The sequence below is a fragment of the Pipistrellus kuhlii genome, unplaced genomic scaffold (genome assembly GCF_014108245.1).
Source record: "Pipistrellus kuhlii isolate mPipKuh1 unplaced genomic scaffold, mPipKuh1.p scaffold_m20_p_53, whole genome shotgun sequence".
Taxonomy (NCBI): Eukaryota; Metazoa; Chordata; class Mammalia; order Chiroptera; family Vespertilionidae; genus Pipistrellus; species Pipistrellus kuhlii.
The window spans coordinates 761,154-780,251 of NW_023425555.1; the positions used below are offsets into that span (position 1 = coordinate 761,154).

The window sequence follows — 19,098 nt, forward strand, 5'->3', positions numbered from 1 at the left end:
CCTCCCCAGTCCAATGCTCGGGCTCCCACGCTTTGAGTATGCCCGAGAGCAAGGAAGTTCGCCTCAGCATCTGTCCCATCCGCCCTGGGACAGGCTCCGCCCTGACCAGAGAGGGGAGGAGTCCTGCTCCCAGCCTCAGAAACCCCGGGGCGTCCGTGGGGTCCCGGCGGGGCTCGCCCTCCCGTCCCACCCCCACCCCGGGATCTGCAGGCAAAGGAGACTGTCCAGGAGCGGCAGACGGGGCCGCCTGCTGGCTGCGGCCCCGCCGGCCCAGGCCAGGGGTCTCTGCGGCCGCTGGGGCCAGAGCACGGGCTGGCCCCCTGGCCTTGCTGCCCGTCGCTGCCCTCCCACAGCCTTTTGGGGCGTAAACCATTCTTTATTTCTTAAAGACAAAAGCTATTTGGTTTTAATACACAACGTAAGTGAGGTCATTGGTGAGCTCCCGTTCACCTTCCGGCCCAGCCCCTGCCAGGGGCGCGGGCCAAGTCCTGGTGGCGGACGAGGGGCTGAGCAGGGCTCCGGCCGGCGTCTCAGCCGCCTCGGGTCCAGGGTGCGAGCTGGAGGGAGGCCCAGGGTCCGGGCTGGAGGGCAGGGCCGGGAGGGCCCACCCAGCAGGCCTGAGCCGGGACAGGAGGTGGCGGCTCTGCGGCTCCCGCCCTCGCCTCGGCCGCCGCCCAGGAGGCAGGGTCCCGGCGGCCGGCTCAGTTCACGGTGGGCACCTGGCTGTGGTGCAGGCTGAACTCCTTGGCCTTGAGGCGGAGGCTGGCGATGCTGTTGGCCATGTTGACCCCCGGGGCGGCCGGGCTGGCGCCTCCCGGGCTGTAGGGCGGCACTGTGCTGGGGGGACAGAAGACGCGGGACGCCTGTGATGTGGCTCTCAGTCCTGGCCCTCCTGACTCCCCTCCTCAGCTTGCTCTTCTGGGTGGGGTGCTGGGGCTGCAGAAGTGCCCACGGCCAGCCCCGGGGCGCGGGGCCACCTGGGGATTGTGGGGGTTTCTCACGGGACCAGGAGCTTCCAGAGCACAGGGCCTGGGTCCCGTCCACCCCAGGGCCTGTGCAGAGGACGGGTGAGTGCGCACACGCCTGGGTGTAGGGGGCCTCAGGGAGTCAGCTGGGAGTCAGGCGGCCTCACTGGGCCTCACTGGGCCTCACTGGGCACCACCAGGACTCCGTGCCGCACTGACTGCTGGACTCGCCATCCACAAGCGAGGCTCCCGCAGAGCCGCTCACAGACTGAGGGCCGGATGGCGCCCCCTGGAGTTGTGGGAACAAGCCCAGCTCCCCAGCCCCTCCCTCCTCCGCTCACCCCGCCCCCTCAGAGCCTGTGTCTAGCTGTGACCAGGGGAGAGCTGCCCCAGGACATGGCCCTGGGCCCCGGCCAGGTCCCCAGTACAGGGAGGCCCTGGTCCCAGGCCTCCAGCTTCTGGCCAGGAGGGTAGACACAGGGTGTGGGGCTCTCGCACCTCAAAATCCCGCGGGATTCCAGCTGCCTGAGAGCAACGCGGGCTCTTCCCTCCCCTCCAGACAGGCCTCGTCATCTTGCCCTTCGGCACATCCATGTGCACATGTATGCACATGCACATGAACACGTCTGTGCACTCCCAGGCACATGTGTGCACTCACAACCCTGCGCTCACACTGATGTGGAAATGCACTCATGTGCATACATGCTCACACTCATGCAACACACACATACTCCTACAAATCCCATGCGTGCACACCCAAGAGCACACGTCACTCCCTTGCCCACCTACCGCTCGGTGTGTGCCCACTGCCAGGGGGTGCTGGAAGGAGCCTGGGTCCCAGCGCACCCTGGGGACCCCTGGCCACGCCCCTCCCGGCCCGAGGGGGCCGCCCTCACCTGTAGGGGGCCGAGGCCGTCCAGGAGAGATAGTCGGGGTTCAGGGCGGTGGGCCGGGGGGCCACGGGCTGCTCGATGGCGGCCTCCTGGCTGTAGGACTTGAGCAGCGAGGCGGAGCGGTTGGCCAGCATGGCCCGCTCATTCCGGCGGAACTTGGCGCGGCGGTTCTGGAACCAGACCTGGGGGGGCGGGAAGGGGGGGCGGCGGCTGTGAGGGGACCCAGGTCCTGCTGGACCCAGCGTGAGCCTGCTCCGTACCAGCCCCGGGCCGGCAGCGTCCCCTCTCCGAGCCTCGTTTCCTCATCCGGAAAGGGGTGCTGGCGGTCCCCCGGCTGGGTGAGGGTGTGGTGGAGAACGGCGTGTGGATGAATGAATGAAGGGTGAATGAGTGAGCACGTGGCTGTGTGAGGTCATCCTGAGAGGTGCATGCTGGGTGCTCCGCTCGGAGCTGGGACGGGTGGACACGGAACACGCTACAGCGACTTATCAAACCGCTTCCGGGCAGGCGCTGCGCGGAGCACTTTACAGAGCAGGAACTCCTTTTTTAAAGTTGAAAAAATGGCCTAACTGGTTTGGCTCAGAGGATAGAGCGTCTGCCTTCGGACTCAAGGGTCCCGGGTTCGATTCCAGTCAAGGGCAGGTACCTTGGTTGCAGGCACATCCCCAGGAGGGGGTGTGCAGGAGGCAGCTGGTTGATGTTTCTCGCTCACTGATGTTTCTGACTCTCTATCCCTCTCCCTTCCTCTCTGTAAAAATCAATTAAAAAATATTAAAAAAAAATAAAAAAATAATTAAAATTTTTAAAAATGCAGCGACCCCTTCACTTCTCAGGAGAGCCTATGAAACACACCCACGTGATCCCAGTTCACAGGGGGGCCCCTGAGGCCCAGAGAGGTCAGGCAGCGTGCCCCGGGTCACACAGCTGGCACGGTAGGTGGCAGGGCTTGGACGTGAGCCTCAGCCCCTGGCCTCAGGTGTTGCTGCTCTTAAACCTCTGGCCCGGCAGCTCCCCGCCCCTGAGCGGACGGGGTGCCCCCTCCGGCGCCCCCTGGCGGCCTCACCTGCACGCGCGCCTCGCTGAGGTTGACGCGCCGGGCCAGCTCCTCGCGCACGAAGGCGTCGGGGTAGTGCGTGCGCTCGAACACGCGCTCCAGCGCCTGCAGCTGGCTGCTGTTGAACGTGGTGCGGTTCCGCCGCTGCTTCTTCTTCCGCTTGGCGGCGCCGCGCCCGGGGCTGGGGCACTCGCCTGCGGGAGGACGGGGTCAGCGGGGCAGAGGGCAGAGGGCGGCGCCGTGGGTGCCCCAAGCCCCCCCAGACCGGCCAGGCCCACGGAGCTCAGACCAGGGCACCCAGGCACCTGCTCAGCGGTTCGCATTGAGTTTTTAGTTTTGTTTTATATATATATGATTGATTTTTATACATATGTAATTATATATATAAATATATATATGATTGATTTATATATATATAATTATATATGTAAATATATATATGATTGATTTTTACAGAGGAAGAGAGAGGGATAAAGTGTTAGAAACATCAATGATAGAGAAACATCCATCAGCTGCCTCTTGCACACCCCCACCCCCACTGGTACAAGGTACATGCCCTTGATCGGAATCGAACCTGAGACCTTTCAGTCCGCAGGCCAATTCTCTATCCACTGAGCCAAACCGGTTTCGGCTAGTTTTTTTTTTTTAATTTTATAATATCTAGTTATTGATTTCAGAGAGGAAGGGAGAGGGAGAGGAGGATGGAAGCATCCATGATGAGAGAGAATCGTTGATCAGCTGCCTCCTGCACGCCCCACACTGGGGATCAAGCACACAACCCGGGCACATGCCCGGAGCAGGAACCGAGCCATGACCTCCTGGTTCCTAGGTCCACAGGTCCGTGCTCAACCACTGAGCCACGCCAGCCAGGCTTTTTGCTTGTTTTTTAAATATATTTTTACATGCCCTGGCTGGTGTGGCTCAGTGGATAGAGCGCCAGCCTGAGGACTGAAGGGTCCCGGGTTCGATTCCGGTCAGGGGCTCTGGCTCTCGCTGAGGGCAGTTTGGCCTCCAGGGGACACTGGTCAGGACCGGGATGGAACGGGGACAGGCCCGGGTGCTGCTAAATCCCCTTCGACGCCCAGGACACGGCCCCACGTGCCCAGATCGCGGCCACACTGTCCGCAGCGGCAGGAGCCGTGCTCAGAGCTCTCGTGGGCAGAGCCTGCCTGCGAACACGCGGGACCGCGAGGGAGGGGCCGGCGGGGCGGGGGCTGACGGAGGGGCCCCGGCGGGCCGCCTCCCCCCAGACCGGCTCAGGCTTCACTCCTCACCCCTTCCCTCCAAGACAAGGCGCCGACGATGGACGGCAATGGCCCTCCCCGCCCCGCCCCTCCATCCAGCGGGAGGAAACCCTAAACCGCACCAGCCAGGGCCCATGTGCTGACAACGGGGCGATGAGCAATAGGCCACGCGGGACAGAAGCTTCCGGAACACCAGCCATCAGAGCCCCTTTGGCGTGGGCACACACCCGGCGCGCGAGGGCTTCCGGCCAGAAAAGCAGGCTTTTTTCGGGAAGTTCCAGGCAATTGGAAACCGAGCGTGTTCAGATGAAAAGCATTTTGTACGCCCGCCCTGCCGAGGGGCGCAGGAAGCAGCCACCCCCTCTTTCCCCAAACTGTGGGTGCCGTGACTCTCACCCCAAAGCATGCACTGGCCCCCCCCTCCCAGCCCCAGATGCGCCCCCCAGACCAGCTGGCCTCCACGGCGGCAGCCGGCCCTCCCGGTTCCTGCCCAGGCAGCTCAGATGGGGTGCACCCACTGAATCCCCCCAACCACTCATTTCACAGACGGGGAGACTGAGGCAGGCAGCCGCGGGGGAGGAATTCCTGTCTGCTTCTCAGGAAGGCGGCCTGTGGTCTGTCACTGAGGTCCTCGCTCTGGGGGGCGCCCTGGGAGGGTCTCCAGGTCACGCATCTCACTGGTGGGCGAGCACCCAGGCCCCCCTCCGAGCTCCCGGGAAGGACGCGCCGGGTACTTTTAAAAAAAATAACGTGTTATTGCCGAAGCCAGTTTGGCTCAGTGGATAGAGCATCGGCCTGAGGACTGAAGGGTCCCGGGTTCGATTCCGGTCAAGGGCATGTACCTTGGTTGCAGGCACATCCCCAGTAGGGGGTGTGAAAGAGGCATTGGATCGATGTTTCTCTCCATCGATGTTTCTAACTCTCTATCCCTCTCTCTTCTTCCTCTTTGTGAAAAATCAATAAAATATATTTTAAAAGATAAAAGTAAAAACATAACGTATTATTTTGCTTTTTACATGTTTGATTGATTGGTTTTAGAGAGCGTGGAAGGGGTGGAGAGAGACAGAAACACGGGTGCTGTTGTTCTGCTTGCTTATGCGTTTGCTGGCTGATTTCTGACCAGGGACTGAACCCACCACGTGGGTGTATCCGGACGATGCTCTGCCCGACTGAGCTGTCCGGCCAGGGCGGGCGCCTCTTTGTTCTAAAGGAAGACCTCACACCAGGAGCCGGGAGCCAGGACTGTCCAGCCAAGACTGGTTTGGCTCAGTGGATAGAGCGTCGACCTGCAGACTGAAAGGTCCTGGGTTCGATTCCAGTGAAGGGCATGTACCTTGGTTGCGGGCACATCCCCAGTGAGGGGTGTGCAGGAGGCAGCTGGTCCATGATTCTCTCTCATCAATATTTCTAGCTCTCTATCCTTCTTCCTTCCTCTCTGTAAAAAATCAAGAAAATATATTTTTTAAAAATCGGGACTGTCCCGCCAAAAGTTATACCTTACTTGCCTTCTCCAAACGCCCTGCTTTCCCCTGGGATCGACATAAAGGCCGAGGCCGCGGCCTGTGCCCCGGCTGCTCACACACCGTTGGGAGCGGCTGGGTCGGGCAGGAGAGACACGTGGGGGCTGGGGGCGGCCCGCCACGCACTCCCTCTCTCCCTGAAACCCCGTTACCCCGTCCCCGATTACATTACAGCGGAAAAAGGCGCTCTGCCATTCAGTTATTTCACACGTACTGTTCACTCGCTGACCGCGGGCCAGAGACGTTTAAAACCCCTGCTCTCGGCCAAGCGACCGAGTGTCCCCGCTCCCCTCCCCGCACCCTGGGCTTTTCTCGTCCCGTGTAATTTAAGGGCCTAAACGGTCTGGAGGGAATTAGCGGCAAATTCTTCCCAAGACAAATAAACCCGCCTCTCGCTCTCGGCCTCGCTCAAGCTGCCGGGGGGCCCTCTTCTATTTGTTTTTGCTTCAAATAGTCAGTTTGCGCCTGACCCCTGGGGCCAGGGCGAGCTCCAACCCAAATAAATAACTTTTATTAATTAGCATTTATTCTGACCGAATCAGCAGCCGCCCCCTCCCCCGTGCGATCTCTGCCAACACGTTCACAAAAATAAACAGCGGGTCCCCGGGACCTTGATGTGGATTTAACACATTAACACCGGCGGGGGCGGGGGGGAGGGGGACGGCGCGGGGTGAGGCGGGACGGGGCCTCGGAGCTGCAGAACGTGCCGGCAGGAAGGTCTGAGGAAGGAAGCGGGGTGGGGGGGGCGGGGAGCCAGCCCCGGCCTCCCACACCCTCCCCCACGCCCCAGGCCTCCCGGGAGAGATTTGGGTTCCCCTGAAGGGCGTCTGGGAGCAGGGCTCCGACGGGAATTCTGCAAACCGCATCCTCAGCCGCTGCCCCAGCATCTCTGAGGGCCCAAGCGGTCCTCCGGGGGACAGAGACGTGGGGGGCCTCCCAGGGGTGCAGAGGGGCGGTTTAGGCAGAGCTGCGGTGAGGGAACCCGTTAACCTGTCATAGTAACATCTGACCTCCTCACAGCCCTGGATGGGGGACTCTTAGCCCGATTTCATGATGTGGAAACTGAGGCACAGAGGCGAGGCCACATGGCCAGTCAAGGCTGAGCTGGGATGTGAACCCGCAGAGCAGCCCAGGTCCCAGGTCTTACCGACCGTGGGCATGGGCAGCTGGCCCTAAGCCCTTCTCCCCCACCCCCACCCGCCACCCCCATCCTTGTGCATGAGCTTCCGAGGGCCTCTGGGGGGAGTATGCTCTGGAGTTCCCAGGCATGCAGGCCAGGGGGGCTTCCAGGAGGGGGCGCCCCCCTCCCCCCCGTGAGACCTATGAGGGCAGGACCAAGGGCAGGCCTGCAAGGGAGACGGGTCAGCGTTTTGAGAGAAAGAAAGGAGGCGGGCAGAGGAGAACATGGTCTCCAGAGGCCTCTGGAGGAGGCAGCCTGGGCTCCAGGTGCCCCGGGAGGCCGCCCATTGGCCAATCCCATGCGAGGGGCTTGAGAGCTGTTTTCACCTCTGGCCAAGCTGACCTCCGGCCTGGACGCTCGGGGACCGGGGACCAGGCCCAGAGGGGGCTCCGTGCCTCAGGCCCACTTCCCAGCCTCGCCTCCCAGGAGGCCCCACGGCCTTAGCAGAGAGGCCGGAGGGAGGCCCGGAGAGGGAGGCCGGAGAGGGAGGCCGGAGAGGGAGGCCGGAGGGAGGCCCGGAGAGGGAGGCCGGAGAGGGAGGCCGGAGGGAGGCCCGGAGAGGGAGGCCGGAGAGGGAGGCCGGAGGGAGGCCCGGAGAGGGAGGCCCGGAGAGGGAGGCTGGAGAGGGAGACCGGAGAGGGAGGCCGGAGGGAGGCCCGGAGAGGGAGGCCGGGAGAGGGAGGTCGGAGAGGGAGGCCGGAGAGGGAGGTCCAGAGAGGGAGGCCAGAGAGGGAGGCCGGAGAGGAGGCCGGGAGAGGGAGGCCCGGAGAGAGGGAGGCCGGAGAGGGGGAGGGAGGCCGGAGAGGGAGGCCCGGAGAGGGAGGCCGGGAGAGGGAGGCCGGAGAGGGAGGCCCGGAGAGGGAGGCCGGAGAGGGAGGCCCGAGAGGGAGGCCGGAGAGGGAGGCCGGAGAGGGAGGCCGGAGAGGGAGGCCCGGAGAGGGAGGCCCGAGAGGGGCCAGGACCGCTCGGCCTCCCATGGCGGCAGGGAGCCTTTGCCGGCAAACTCCAGGCCCTTTCTCTTCTCGCCACCCCCCTGGCAGCCCCTGCCAGGTGAGGAGGGAGGAGGTACCCCGGCCCCAGCCCAGCCCTGGGCACGTCCTCGTGATCTGGACAACAGGGTGAGCCCTTCTCCTGAGGGCCTTTCTGGCTCTGCCCAGTGATGCCCTCTCTGAAGTCAGTGCCCAATCCTTCCCGGGGCTTCCAACTCCCCCCCCCCCCCCCACAGCTTACCTTCAGGTCTCAGCTGACATGCCGCTTCCTCCGGGAAGCCTTCCCGGATCACACACACACACACACGCACACACACGCACACACACACACTCCCGCACGCATGCACACATATACACACACACACACCTGCACATGCGCGCACACACACATACACACACACACACACACACACACACACACGCACGCTGTCACTGTAGGGTGAGTGTGGGGTCCTCTGTCAGGCAGGAACCGGAACTCACTGTTCTTTCTCTCCCTGGGACCCATCCCCGAGCCTGGCCCGAGGTGACACTTCACCAATGTGTTTCGAGTGTTGAGTGAAGGAACGAACAAATGAAGGAACCGACGAGGAGGCTCTGGCAGGGTGTGGGGAGAGGACAGAGCCCGCCCTGTGTCCCGGGCCGTCCCCGGGGTCCGGGGCCTCCTGGCAGGGCCCAAAGGCCATCACGTGAGGCGGTGACCACAGGGCAGACCGGCGGGCCACTGTCCCCTCCCCCCACCAGGATGTCTCGCCTCATTAATTTCCAACAAACCCGAGGTGCTGACACGCTTTTACAGCTACCGGCCGGAGACCGAGCGAGGCCGCAGGAGGAAGGTGAGGAGGGACGGTGCAGGGGCCGAGGGGTCAGAGGGGGTCCAGGCCCCCATCCGTGCCCCGCGGCCCCTCAGGCCTCAGGGAGCCGCCCGGCCCCGAGGCCAGTGTGGCTCCAGGAAGTCTCTGCAGGCTTGAGGGACCCCAAGTCCCGAGGGGGTTGGGAAAGGCCCCCACATGGCCCTGGATACCCCGCAGGGCCCCGGAGGCAGCTGCAGTGCATCCGGGTCTCTTTGGGGTCGGGGCCACTGCATCGCCCAGCGGAGGGCCCGGGGCCAAGGGGCTCTGCCTTGTAGCCAGCACGGGCTCCCACCTGCCCCAGGGCCTTTGCACACGCCGTTCCCTACGCCGTGCCCTCTGCCTGGGGCTCTCGCCCCTTCTGTCTGCTGCATGCTCACCGGCCTTCCGTCTGAGCCGGAATTCTCTGCCCTGAGAGGTCTCTCCAGACCTCAGACCAGGTGGGTCTCTGTCGCAGGCTCCCGGCCCTGCCCTGCCCCACCCCAGCGTCTGTAAGGCAGTCCCTCCTCTGTCCTGGTTTCCTGCTTCGTGCCTCTCTCCCAGCCAAGTCTGGACTCCAGGCCGGCCTAGGGCACCAGGGCGGCCCCTTCGAGGCTGCACCCCCGGACGGAAAAAGCAGTTTGGTGTCAAAGAGCCTTCGGAGCGCGAGACAGTATAAACGCAGGAGGCCTCGTTCCAGAGAAAGAGCTGTCTCCACACGACCCTCCGAGGGCCAGACAGTGGCTCCGACGTGGCACCCACAGCCCCAGCGACCAACAGGCAAAGGCGAGTCAGACGCCCCCAAAGCCAGACACCCCGGGACCACCACCAGGACCGTGAGAGGACGGCCCTCAGGGCGCAGAAATACCTGCGCTCACACACCGGGCAGCGCACTCACCACCCGCCAGCAAAACGTCGAATAAAGCGACTTAAGAACGAGCAGAGGCCCTTCTCCACGGAGAGTCCCGGATGACCAGTAAGCACGCTGGTGCTGCCCCGGGAGACGCAGATCCGAGCCCCACGCGGGACCCCTCCCGCCCAGCAGGACGGCAGGCAAGCCGGGCAGCGAGAAATGTGGGAGGCGTGGAGCTGCCGGACCTGACGCCACTGCTGGGGGGACGCCCGGAGAGGGAGTCTCATTGGAAAACCGTCCGGCAGCTCCTCAGACGTTACGCACGTGACCCAGCAATTCCGCTCCTGGGTGTACACCCGGGAGGAACGGAAACTTCCGTCCACGCCAAACGGCACACGGACGTGCAGAGCCGCGCTGTTCCCGGCAGCCAGCACGTGGGAGCAGCCCAGTGCCCACCGGCGAACGGTGTGCGAGGTGCCGTCAGCCACGGAAGGGACAAAGTGCGGTCACAGGACAGCGGGGGATCCGGGACAGCGTGCTCCGTGGAAGGAGACGGTGCCTCACTGAGAAGGCCGCCCCCCGGGGACCCACTCCCGGGGAGAGAGGACAGGCGCAGCTGCAGAAACAGGCCGTCAGGTTGCCGGGCCTGGGGGGCATGGGAGGGAGTCGAGGTGATGGCTGATGGCTAAAGGGGGCGTGGTTTCTTTTTGGGGAAAACGTGCTAAAACTGGTTGTGGCGATGGTTGTACAACCGAATATGCTCAAAATCGCCGAATTGTACACTTCAGGCGGGTGAACTGAATGGTATGTGAATTACAGTTCAATAAAGTTGTTATAAAGAACACACACACAGCCGGGCTGGCGTGGCTCAGTGGTTGAGCATCGACCGATGAACCAGGCGGTCCTGGCTCGATTCCAGGTCAGGGCACAGGCCCGGGTTGCAGGCTCGATCCCCATGTGGGGTGTGCAGGAGGCAGCCGGTCCGTGATTCTCTCTCATCATGGATGTTTCTCTCTCTCCTCCCTCTCGTCCTCTCTGAAACCAATAAAAATGTTTTCTTAAAAAACCGCACACACACACAGAAAAGGGGAGAGGCCGGAGAGACACGGGTTGGCAGAGAGTGGAGAGGAGGAGGCCGCTGAGTGCTGGAGGGGACACAGGGAGGGGAGGGCGGGTGGGAGACAGGGTGGAGGCCCAGACGGTGGCTGGGCGCTGCTGGGAGCCCCAGAGCTGCTCTGGGTGGGACAGCAGCCAGAGGCGGCGAGGGGCACAGCAGGCCCTCTGTGGGAAGCGGGGGGTGTGGTGGGGTTTGGGGGGGGGCAGGGCAAGGATGAGGCAAAAACTGCCAAGGCCCAGGAGCCTCTGAAAGATGGGGTCCTTGGGCCCGAGGGGGGACAGGGACGAAGCTACTGAGCAGGACAGACAAGGGCCGGGAGGCCACCCCGAAGTCGGGGTCCCTGGGGGGCTCACTGCTGTCCGCTCAGAACTCCAGGAGCCAGGGTTCGAGTGCCCAGGCCTCCGGGCACCTCTGGTCACGTCTGGTCACGTGAGCCCAGTTCTGTCTGCTCCCGGGACCCCAAATCCACGCTCCAGAGAGTGGGGCACCTGGAGGCCTGGGGGTGCAGGGTGGGTGGGGGTCGGCAGCATCGAGGATGACAGCATTTCTCAGCTCAGAATTGGGTCTGAGAAGGGGGTTGGCGTCTGGTTTTAATCTGAGACTGGTGGCCAAACGCCAAGTTTATTGTAAAACCCACATTTTAATAAGGGGCTGGGATCTGGGGGGACGCTGCCCTCGTTAACCATTTCCAGGCCGGGGCGGGGTTCCCTCCCAGGAGGAGCCGCGGCCTCTCAGCCCAGCCGGCTCCCGGGTTCGGGGGCTGGGACGGAGACGGCCTGGGTCCTTGTGGCCCGGACCCACAGCTCTGGGGTCTCCAGCCCATGTCCTCATCTTCGCCAGGACTCGGACCTGCAGGGACCTTACAGGGCCTCTGTCAAAGCCCTCGTTTTGTGTGTGTGTGTGTGTGTGTTTAAAAATATATTTTTTTATTAATTTTAGAGATGAAGGGAGAGGTGGAGAGAGAGAGAGAGAGAAACATCAATGATGAGAGAGAAACATTGATCGGCTGCCTCCTGCACACCCCCCACTAGGGACTGAGCCTGCTCCCCCAGGCATGTGCCCTTGGCCAGAATCGAATCTGGGACCCTTCAGTCCGCAGGCCGACGCTCCATCCACTGAGCCAAACCAGCCAGGGCCAAAAATGTTTAAAGCACATTCTTATTGACTTCCCATAGAAACATCAATGACGAGAGGTGATTGATCGGCTGCCTCCTGCACGCCCCACCCTGGGGATGGAGCCCAGAACCCCAGCATGTGGCCCGACCTGGAATCGAACCGTGACCTCCTGGTTCATAGGCTCAACCACTGCGCAACACTGGCTGGGCCCCCTCCCCCCATTTTTGCAGATGGGGAAACTGAGGCTTGGTGAGGGACAGTGGCTTGGCCAAGGGCTCAGCAAGGCAATGGGACCCCCAGTTCGGTCCGCTGAGATCCGAGCCCCGAAAACACATTTCCCTCCTTCCCGCTCCCTCTCTATTCCCGGGTTCCCAGTTGTGGGGGTGGGGTGTCCCTGACCCAGGGATACGGGGTTGGGGGCAACCAGCTGTCCCCCCAGAGTGCAAATGCCTCCCCTCCCGGTCTCTGAGGCCGGGGGGGGGAGGGGGAGCATCCAAGACCAAGGCCGCGCCCACGGGCCCCTCCCGGCTGGCGGGGCCTCCGTGACCTGGCTCTCCGGGAGGCTCCGGCCCATCGGTGACTCCGGCGGCTGGAAAATGTGAGTCTGAGGCCGAAGCCCCCGCACTGCCCCCTCCGGCCACCGCTGGGCCTGTGGTGAGGAGGGAGCCCCTCCGTCCCCCTCCGGCTGCAGTTTACTGAACTCTTATACGTGCCTGGCACCAGGTATGGAGCCCGCCTGCTGACGCGGGGAAGGCTCCGTGATTGAGCTCTGCTCTCGCCAGGGCCGGGGCGGCTCAGAGAGGCGCGGTCACTGAGCCCGGCCACACGGCCAGGCAGGGCAGGCTTAGGCCCCGTCCAGCTGTCCCCCAAGCGGCTGACATCAGCAGGAAGGAGAGCCTGGTTCACCATTCCCAGACCAAGGTCTCGTGCAGCTAAGGACCCGGGGTGGGGGTCTTACTCTCCCGTTTCAGGCTCAGGGCCCGGGAGCCGGGGCGGGGAGCCGGGAGCCCGCAGCCAGCACCTGCTGGAGGTGGGGGCGTGCCGGCCTCTGGGCACAGGGACCTCTCCCCATTCGAGTGGCTTCTTCTCCACCTAATTCCAAGCTCTGCCCACACCCACACTCCAGGCTCAGCGGCCCAGTGCCCTCCAGTCTGCAGGCCCCTGTTCGGGGGCGGGGGCGGGAGGGGGAGGGGAGGCGGTCCGTGTCCGGCCGCCCCAGTGGGGTGCACGCTCAGCGCCTGGGCACGGAGCCACCTGCAGCATCCCCGCCGGTTCCCAGCCACAGCCGGGGCGGCAGCCAGCCCTGCCCTGGCAGCTCCGCATCACAGAGGGCCGTGGGCCCTCCCCCGGGCGGGCGTCCCAGGGCCGGCGCACACACTGAGGGGCTCCACACGGGAGGCACTCTCCCCAGGGCATTCGGCGGGGACCCTGGAGCCTGCCCTGCCCCCTTGCACCCTGTGGCCCCGCGGGAGGGGCAGGTCTCCCAGATTTCCGGAAGGCACGCCGCGGGTAGTTCCCTCGGGAAGTCCCGGGAAGCTTGGTCAGAGACACGCTAATGCCCAGCATGTGTCGGGGGCGGGGGGTCCCCCACAGAGGTTTCTGGAGAAGACAGCTCAGACAGGAAGCCGCGCCGCACAGTCAGTCTGCACTGGCCTCCACCCTCAGCGCCTGGCACAGCGTCTGGCACAGAGTAGGGGCTCTGGAAATGCTGGATGAATGGAATGGGGGTGCCCACGGGGAGGGCTTTCCCATTTTTTGCCTTTCCAAATGGTTGAAGACTTTTTTTTTTTTTTAAATAAAATATATTTTATTGATTTTTTACAGAGAGGATGAGAGAGGGATAGAGAGTTAGGAACATCGATGAGAGAGAATCATCGATCAGCTGCCTCTTGCACACCCCCTACTGGGGATGTGCCCGCAACCAATGTGCATGCCTTTGACTGGAATCGAACCCGAGACCCTTCAGTCCGCAGGCCGACGCTCTATCCACTGAGCAACCCCGGTTTCGGCAGGGTGAAGATTTTTATGCACCCTTGATTGGTGGGGACTGTTAGAAGCCGCCCACGTTTTCTGACCCTCCTATCTGTGAAGCAAGCTTCGTTATTGTTTTTAAATTTTTTTTTTTTAGCCCTGGCCAAGTAGCTCAGCCGGTTACTGTCGTTCCTATAGGCCAAGGTTGTGGGTTCTATCTCCGATCAGGGCACATACAGGGGCCAACCAGTGAAAGCATAAATAGGTGGAAGAACACAGCAATGTCCTCCCTTCCTCCTCCCCTCCCCTCTCTACCGCTCCTTCTCTCTCTCAAATCAATAAATTAAAATTTAAAGAAAAGAGGGGCCAGGGCGTGAGCCAGGGAGAGGCTTCAGCTGGTGGCCAAGGTCAGAGGAAGGGGAAGGGGGCGTGGAGGAGCCCTGGCCGGGTCAGCTGAGGCGCCCGGGAAGGCAGGGAGGGCAGACGGGACATCCTGATGCCCTCTCCACCGGACCCTCCCTCTGCCTCCTAAAGGTCTGGAGGCCATGGCCCTGCCCTGCCAGCCGCCAGCACAGGGGATCTGAGCCCCAGCCTCTGGGTTGGAATCCCCCTCCTCCAGGCGCGGCCTCGAGCCTGTCACTGGGCCTCCGTGTCCGTCTGTCCGTGAAGCGGCCAGTGATGGTCCCACAGGATGACCGTGAGGCCAGGGAGCAGCCACCGCAGAGCGGACACACGCCAATGCCGTGGCCCCAGCCCTGGAGGTGGTGCCGAGAGGCCTCCCCTTTCAGAGATACAGCCCTGCCCCCGCTCAGCATCCCAGCCCCCAGTTCCAGGACAGGGAAGGCTGCAAGGCCGGGGAATCCGCTCTTCCCCTCTCCATATACGTGTGTCTTCAAAGGTTTTCTGCGAACGCTTTTGGAAAGAAAGCTGGGGAGCTGCGACCCACGGCCGAGGCCCAGCGGCAAAGGCCCTGCCCTTTGTCCTGCCTCCTGCCCCCTCCCCCAGGGGGGACCAGTGTCTCCCCCCCCCAGCCTCCTCTGCGGGGAGTGATCCTGACGGGCCACCAGAGCCCATGCGGCCAGGCCTGGGCGTTTTGGGGCCCAGCCCCCTCACGTTACAGGACCCCAGGAGGTCCAGAGGGGGAAGCAGCTGGCCCTCTAGAGTGGAGCCCCCAAAGGCTGCCCTGGGGGTGGCCTGGGGCCTGCCGCCGCCGCTGCCGGGGTTGGGGACCACCCTGAGGGGGGAGCAGTTTGGGTGCCGAGCCGGGCTGGTCCTCAGTGTCACCCTTTCTTTCCCGGCGGGTGAAGAGCCCACCCTGTGAGGCCCTAAGCCGCCGCCCTGCCCGCCCCTCCCCCCGGGCATTGCTCAGCGGGGCCCCAGCTCCATCTTCGGGGAAGCTCTGACTCAGACCCTCTGAAGCGCTTCCACAAGCTTAGGAAAACAAACCGGGGGGGGGGGGGCTGGCCCTTGTGGGGTGCTGGGGACGCTGGGCTTTCCCGGGGAGAGGCTCCTTTCCTTCCCGGAGACGGTCTGCGGGGGGCAAGGCCCACCCCGGAGCCCAGCGTGCGGGGGGTGGAAAGGGGGGTGAGAGGTGCAGGGGGGCGGGGGTCACCCCCATCTGGGCGGGCGCTGCTGGCGCGCGCCGCTGGGTGGGGGTGGGGGGTGGGGGGTGGGGGGCTGCTGGGTGGGGGTGCGGTGGGGTGGGGTGGGGGTTCTTTTACGCACAAGCCTGTCTGAGGTCGACCCCAAACCCAGGGGGTGCCCGGCTGGCGCGCCAGCCGCCGCCGCCCCGCCCGCCATGTGCGCGCCAGCCCGTGCGTGCGAGCGGCCAGAGCGGCGCCGCCGCACATCTGGTTCCCGGCGCGGCCCTGGCGCCGGCCCCGCCGCAGCCCGGCCCCCGCCCCGGCCCGAACCCCTCCCCGCCGCCCGGCCCCGAACCCCTCCCCGCCGCCCCGGCCCCCGCCGCCCCGGCCCCCGGCCCCCGCACCCCTCCCCGCAGCGCCGGCCCAGACGCGGCGTTAACGGGCGGGCGCCGGCCCCGCGGCTCGCACCCCGCCCGCCCGGCCCCGCCGCCCTGTGAGCGCAGCCCCCGCCCCCTCGTCCTCCCCGCCCCCCCCCCCGCCTGTCCGCCTGGGTCTCGGACACCTCCCTCCCCCCACCCCGCTCCCTGGTCCCCGCTGGCCCCGGGCTGCCCTGGGGCCGCCCCGGCCGTCCCTTCCTGGAAGGCCAAGTTCACGGAAACCCCACGGGCGGCTCCCACGCCCACAGTCACCCTGGGAGCCAGGCCCTCTGCCAGCGTCTCCCACCCATTTCACAGGCGGGAGGCCGAGGCTGGAGAGGCCCCTGGCCCAGGCCACGCGGCCAGGAGGCCCGGCCCCCGCCCAGATGTGGGCACACCGGAGCCGCGGTCACCCAAAGTGGCCCTAACTCCTGCCTATCAGTTTCCGGTCGGAGGCCCTCCGCTCGGCGCACCCTGACTCCCAGCTGAGTCCTCCGCCCCAGCACCTGGGGCAGTGAGCCTGCGTGGGAACCTCAGGGCTCCAGGAATGTGGGGGCGTCCTTGCCCTCCGCAAGGTTCCAGCAGGGGCTTGTGCACAACGGCTCCGCATATCAAACCCTGAGCCCCGGGGTGTGTGTGGGGGGGGCCCACTCTGGCTCTAGGAGCTCCCCGTGGAAGCCACAGGCATTAGTCAGCCGCGGGCAGGGGGAGGCTGGGCCGTAGGAATTGCCCACCAGAGCATGAGGGCTCATCCCTCTGAGCCCGCCCAGTGGCCACCTTTGTCCTCCTCCCTCCGCCCTCGTCCCCGCCGGGTCTCCCCCTCCCCGTCCCCGCCGCCCCCCCCCCCCCCAATGCATGGGTGTTTGTGTGTTTATTCCTGTTCCGGCCGTAGCCCCTCTGGGCTGGGTGTGCGCTTGCAAATTGCGAGTCATTTGTTGGCTCCGGGTTGGGTTTTCACCCCTCCTCCCGGACTGTACACGGAGCCGGCCACATCAAAGCGCCGTGCTCCCCGCATGGGGGGCCTTTCTCCGGAGCTGCTCGCCCCACGGAGCCACGGAGAAGGAATTCTGCTAAGGACTTTCCGTTAATGCCCCCTGGCTTCACGTGGGGGGCTTATTAGCACTGGCTGTCAGAAACGTGGGGTTCAGGACAAAACCACACGTTTAAACGTCCCCCGCCTGAAGGTAATACGCTCCTAATGGCCTCGGCGAGCGTGCCCGGGGAACGGAGCCACCAGGCGGCTTTCTGCCGCCCCAGCCAGGCCCCACGTGACAGGTCCCCCCACCCTGCCCCGCAGGAAGGGGAGACCCTGCAAACTGGGGGCTCCTGACCTCGCTCCCTGCTGGAGCAGGGGGGAGTGAGGCCAGGCCACTGACCAGGACTAAGCCACACCGGCTCGGAGCGTAGTAACCCCCTAGCACCACGGCCACGGCCACGGCCACGGCCACGGTCACGCACATGGAGGGGCTGAGCGTGGATTTGGAGGGGAGTTTGCCCTACGAGGCACCTGCCACTTCCGCCTCAGGTCTCCGCAAGGCAGTGTCTCCCAGGACTAGAGGGAGCCTTGTCCCGCCACCTGTCCTTCCAGCGGTGGCCTCCCTCACTCCCGGAGCCACACAGCGCTGAAGGGTGCCGTCGGCTGCACCTTCCGCACCCCGGGGCTCAGGTGGGGGACAGGCTCCTCGACCGGCCAGAACAGCCCCGGCTCAGAGCGGGTGCGCTCATGGGGAGGGGGGGCCTGAGCCCCCAGCCCAGAGGCCTTTGCTTGGCCGCAGGGACCTTGTGCAGACCCCACAGTCCCGATCACGATCCTCAGAGGGGTTCCCCCAGCTGCCCTCCACGGAGCCCCCATGTGCCAGGCCCGTTACCCACGGACACCGCCCCCCTGAGGCCCCTGGAGGCAGAGGTCATTGTCACACAGAGGCCTGGCAGCTTCTCTGAGGCCACACAGCCGAGGGGAAGGCCTGGCAGGTCCCTCCGCGGTCCTGGCAGCGCATCTGAGGACAGCCGTGCTCCGTCTGGCTCCTTCAGGCAGATCAGTGGGCAGCCGCCTGTGTTGCTGGGGCTTGGACCCTTGTCCAGGGCCCGGTGGTGGCGGGAGACGTGACCCGGCCTCCGTGCTTCACCCAGAACAACACCCCTCTTCCCGCACAGAAACCCCGCGTCGCTCAATCATGCTGGCCAGGCTGGCTCGGCCCCGGGAGAACCGCTGTTTCTCAGGCTGGTGTCCACCGTGAGAACACGTCTTTACGAAATTTAATGATAAACAACCAGACGCTTAACACGGGCCAAAGCCTCCGCAGGCATCCCGGCAGGGAAGGCTCCCAGACGGTAACAAGCACGTGAAAGACCCTCCCCATCATGCGTCAGAAGGAAAACGCAAGAGGGAGCAACAGGCAGACACCGCCACACGCCTGGGAGAGCGGCCACAATCCAGGGCCCTGGACACCCCCAAAAGCTGGCGAGGACCTGGGGCAAAGGGGCTGGCTCTCACGCGTGGCTGGCGGGAATGCAGACCGGCACCCCGCCGAGAAGGACGGTTTGGACATTTCCCGCAGAACCAGACCCACTCCCCAGGGCTCCTCCTTCTCCGTGTTTGCCCCAGGGAGCCGGAAGCGCGCAGCCACCCCAAAAAGCTGCACCCCGATGTGTATGGCAGCGTCCTTCACCACGGCCCAAACGTGGAAGCAACCAGGCTGTCCTTCGGTAGGTGGGCGGGTAAACGGTGGTGCCTCCAGGCAATAGAGTGTTACCCAACCATAAGAAATCAACGGCAGAGCCATGAAAAGTAAGGTGACCAGATCGTCCCGTCTTCAGAATCTTTCCAAAAACTGGGACTTTTTTAAAACGCCGAGGGACGCAGGGAAAATTGTTGAAAATCGGGACTGTCCCACCAAAAGCAGGACGATCTGGTCACCTTAAAAAGCCACGGAGGAACGTTCCACGCATGTTGCTAAGCGGGCGAAGCCAGTCTGAAGAGGCTGCGCGCTGTCTGATCGGACACGTGACGCCCTGGAAAAGGTGAAACTATGCAGACAGCCCAGAGATAAGAGGCTGCCAGCGAGGGAGACGGGAGGGGCGGGGAGCGGAGCACGGAGGAGAGACACTGTTTGGGGCAGGGAAACCGGCCCAGAAGATGCCATCATGGCGGGAGCTGTGGACTCTGGCTGGCTTGGGGTGACAGTGATGTGTCCGTTTGGGTTCGTGGATTGTGGCACACAGATGGCTCCGGGCAGGAGGCTGTGCGAGGCTGAGGGTGGGGGTGGGGGGCGGAACTCTGTGATTCTTGCCTGGTTTTGCTACGAACCTGAGACTTCTCTAAAAAAAAAAGTCCATTTAAAAAACAAAAATTAAATCATCACCTGTGTTG

General features: G+C 64.1%; 1 protein-coding gene across 1 annotated transcript in view; it reads right to left on the reverse strand.

Annotated features, from left to right (window-relative positions):
- Positions 1 to 355: 355 nt before the first annotated feature.
- Positions 356 to 19,098, reverse strand: part of PRRX2 (paired related homeobox 2) — a 38,281-nt gene continuing 19,538 nt past the window's right edge. The window contains exons 2-4 of the mRNA XM_036416131.2: positions 2,922 to 3,106; positions 1,862 to 2,040; positions 356 to 837 (exon numbers count right to left, since the gene is read on the reverse strand). Coding sequence (XP_036272024.1) covers positions 702 to 837; positions 1,862 to 2,040; positions 2,922 to 3,106 — 500 coding nt within the window. The 3' untranslated portion in view covers positions 356 to 701. The remainder of the gene's footprint in view (positions 838 to 1,861; positions 2,041 to 2,921; positions 3,107 to 19,098) is intronic.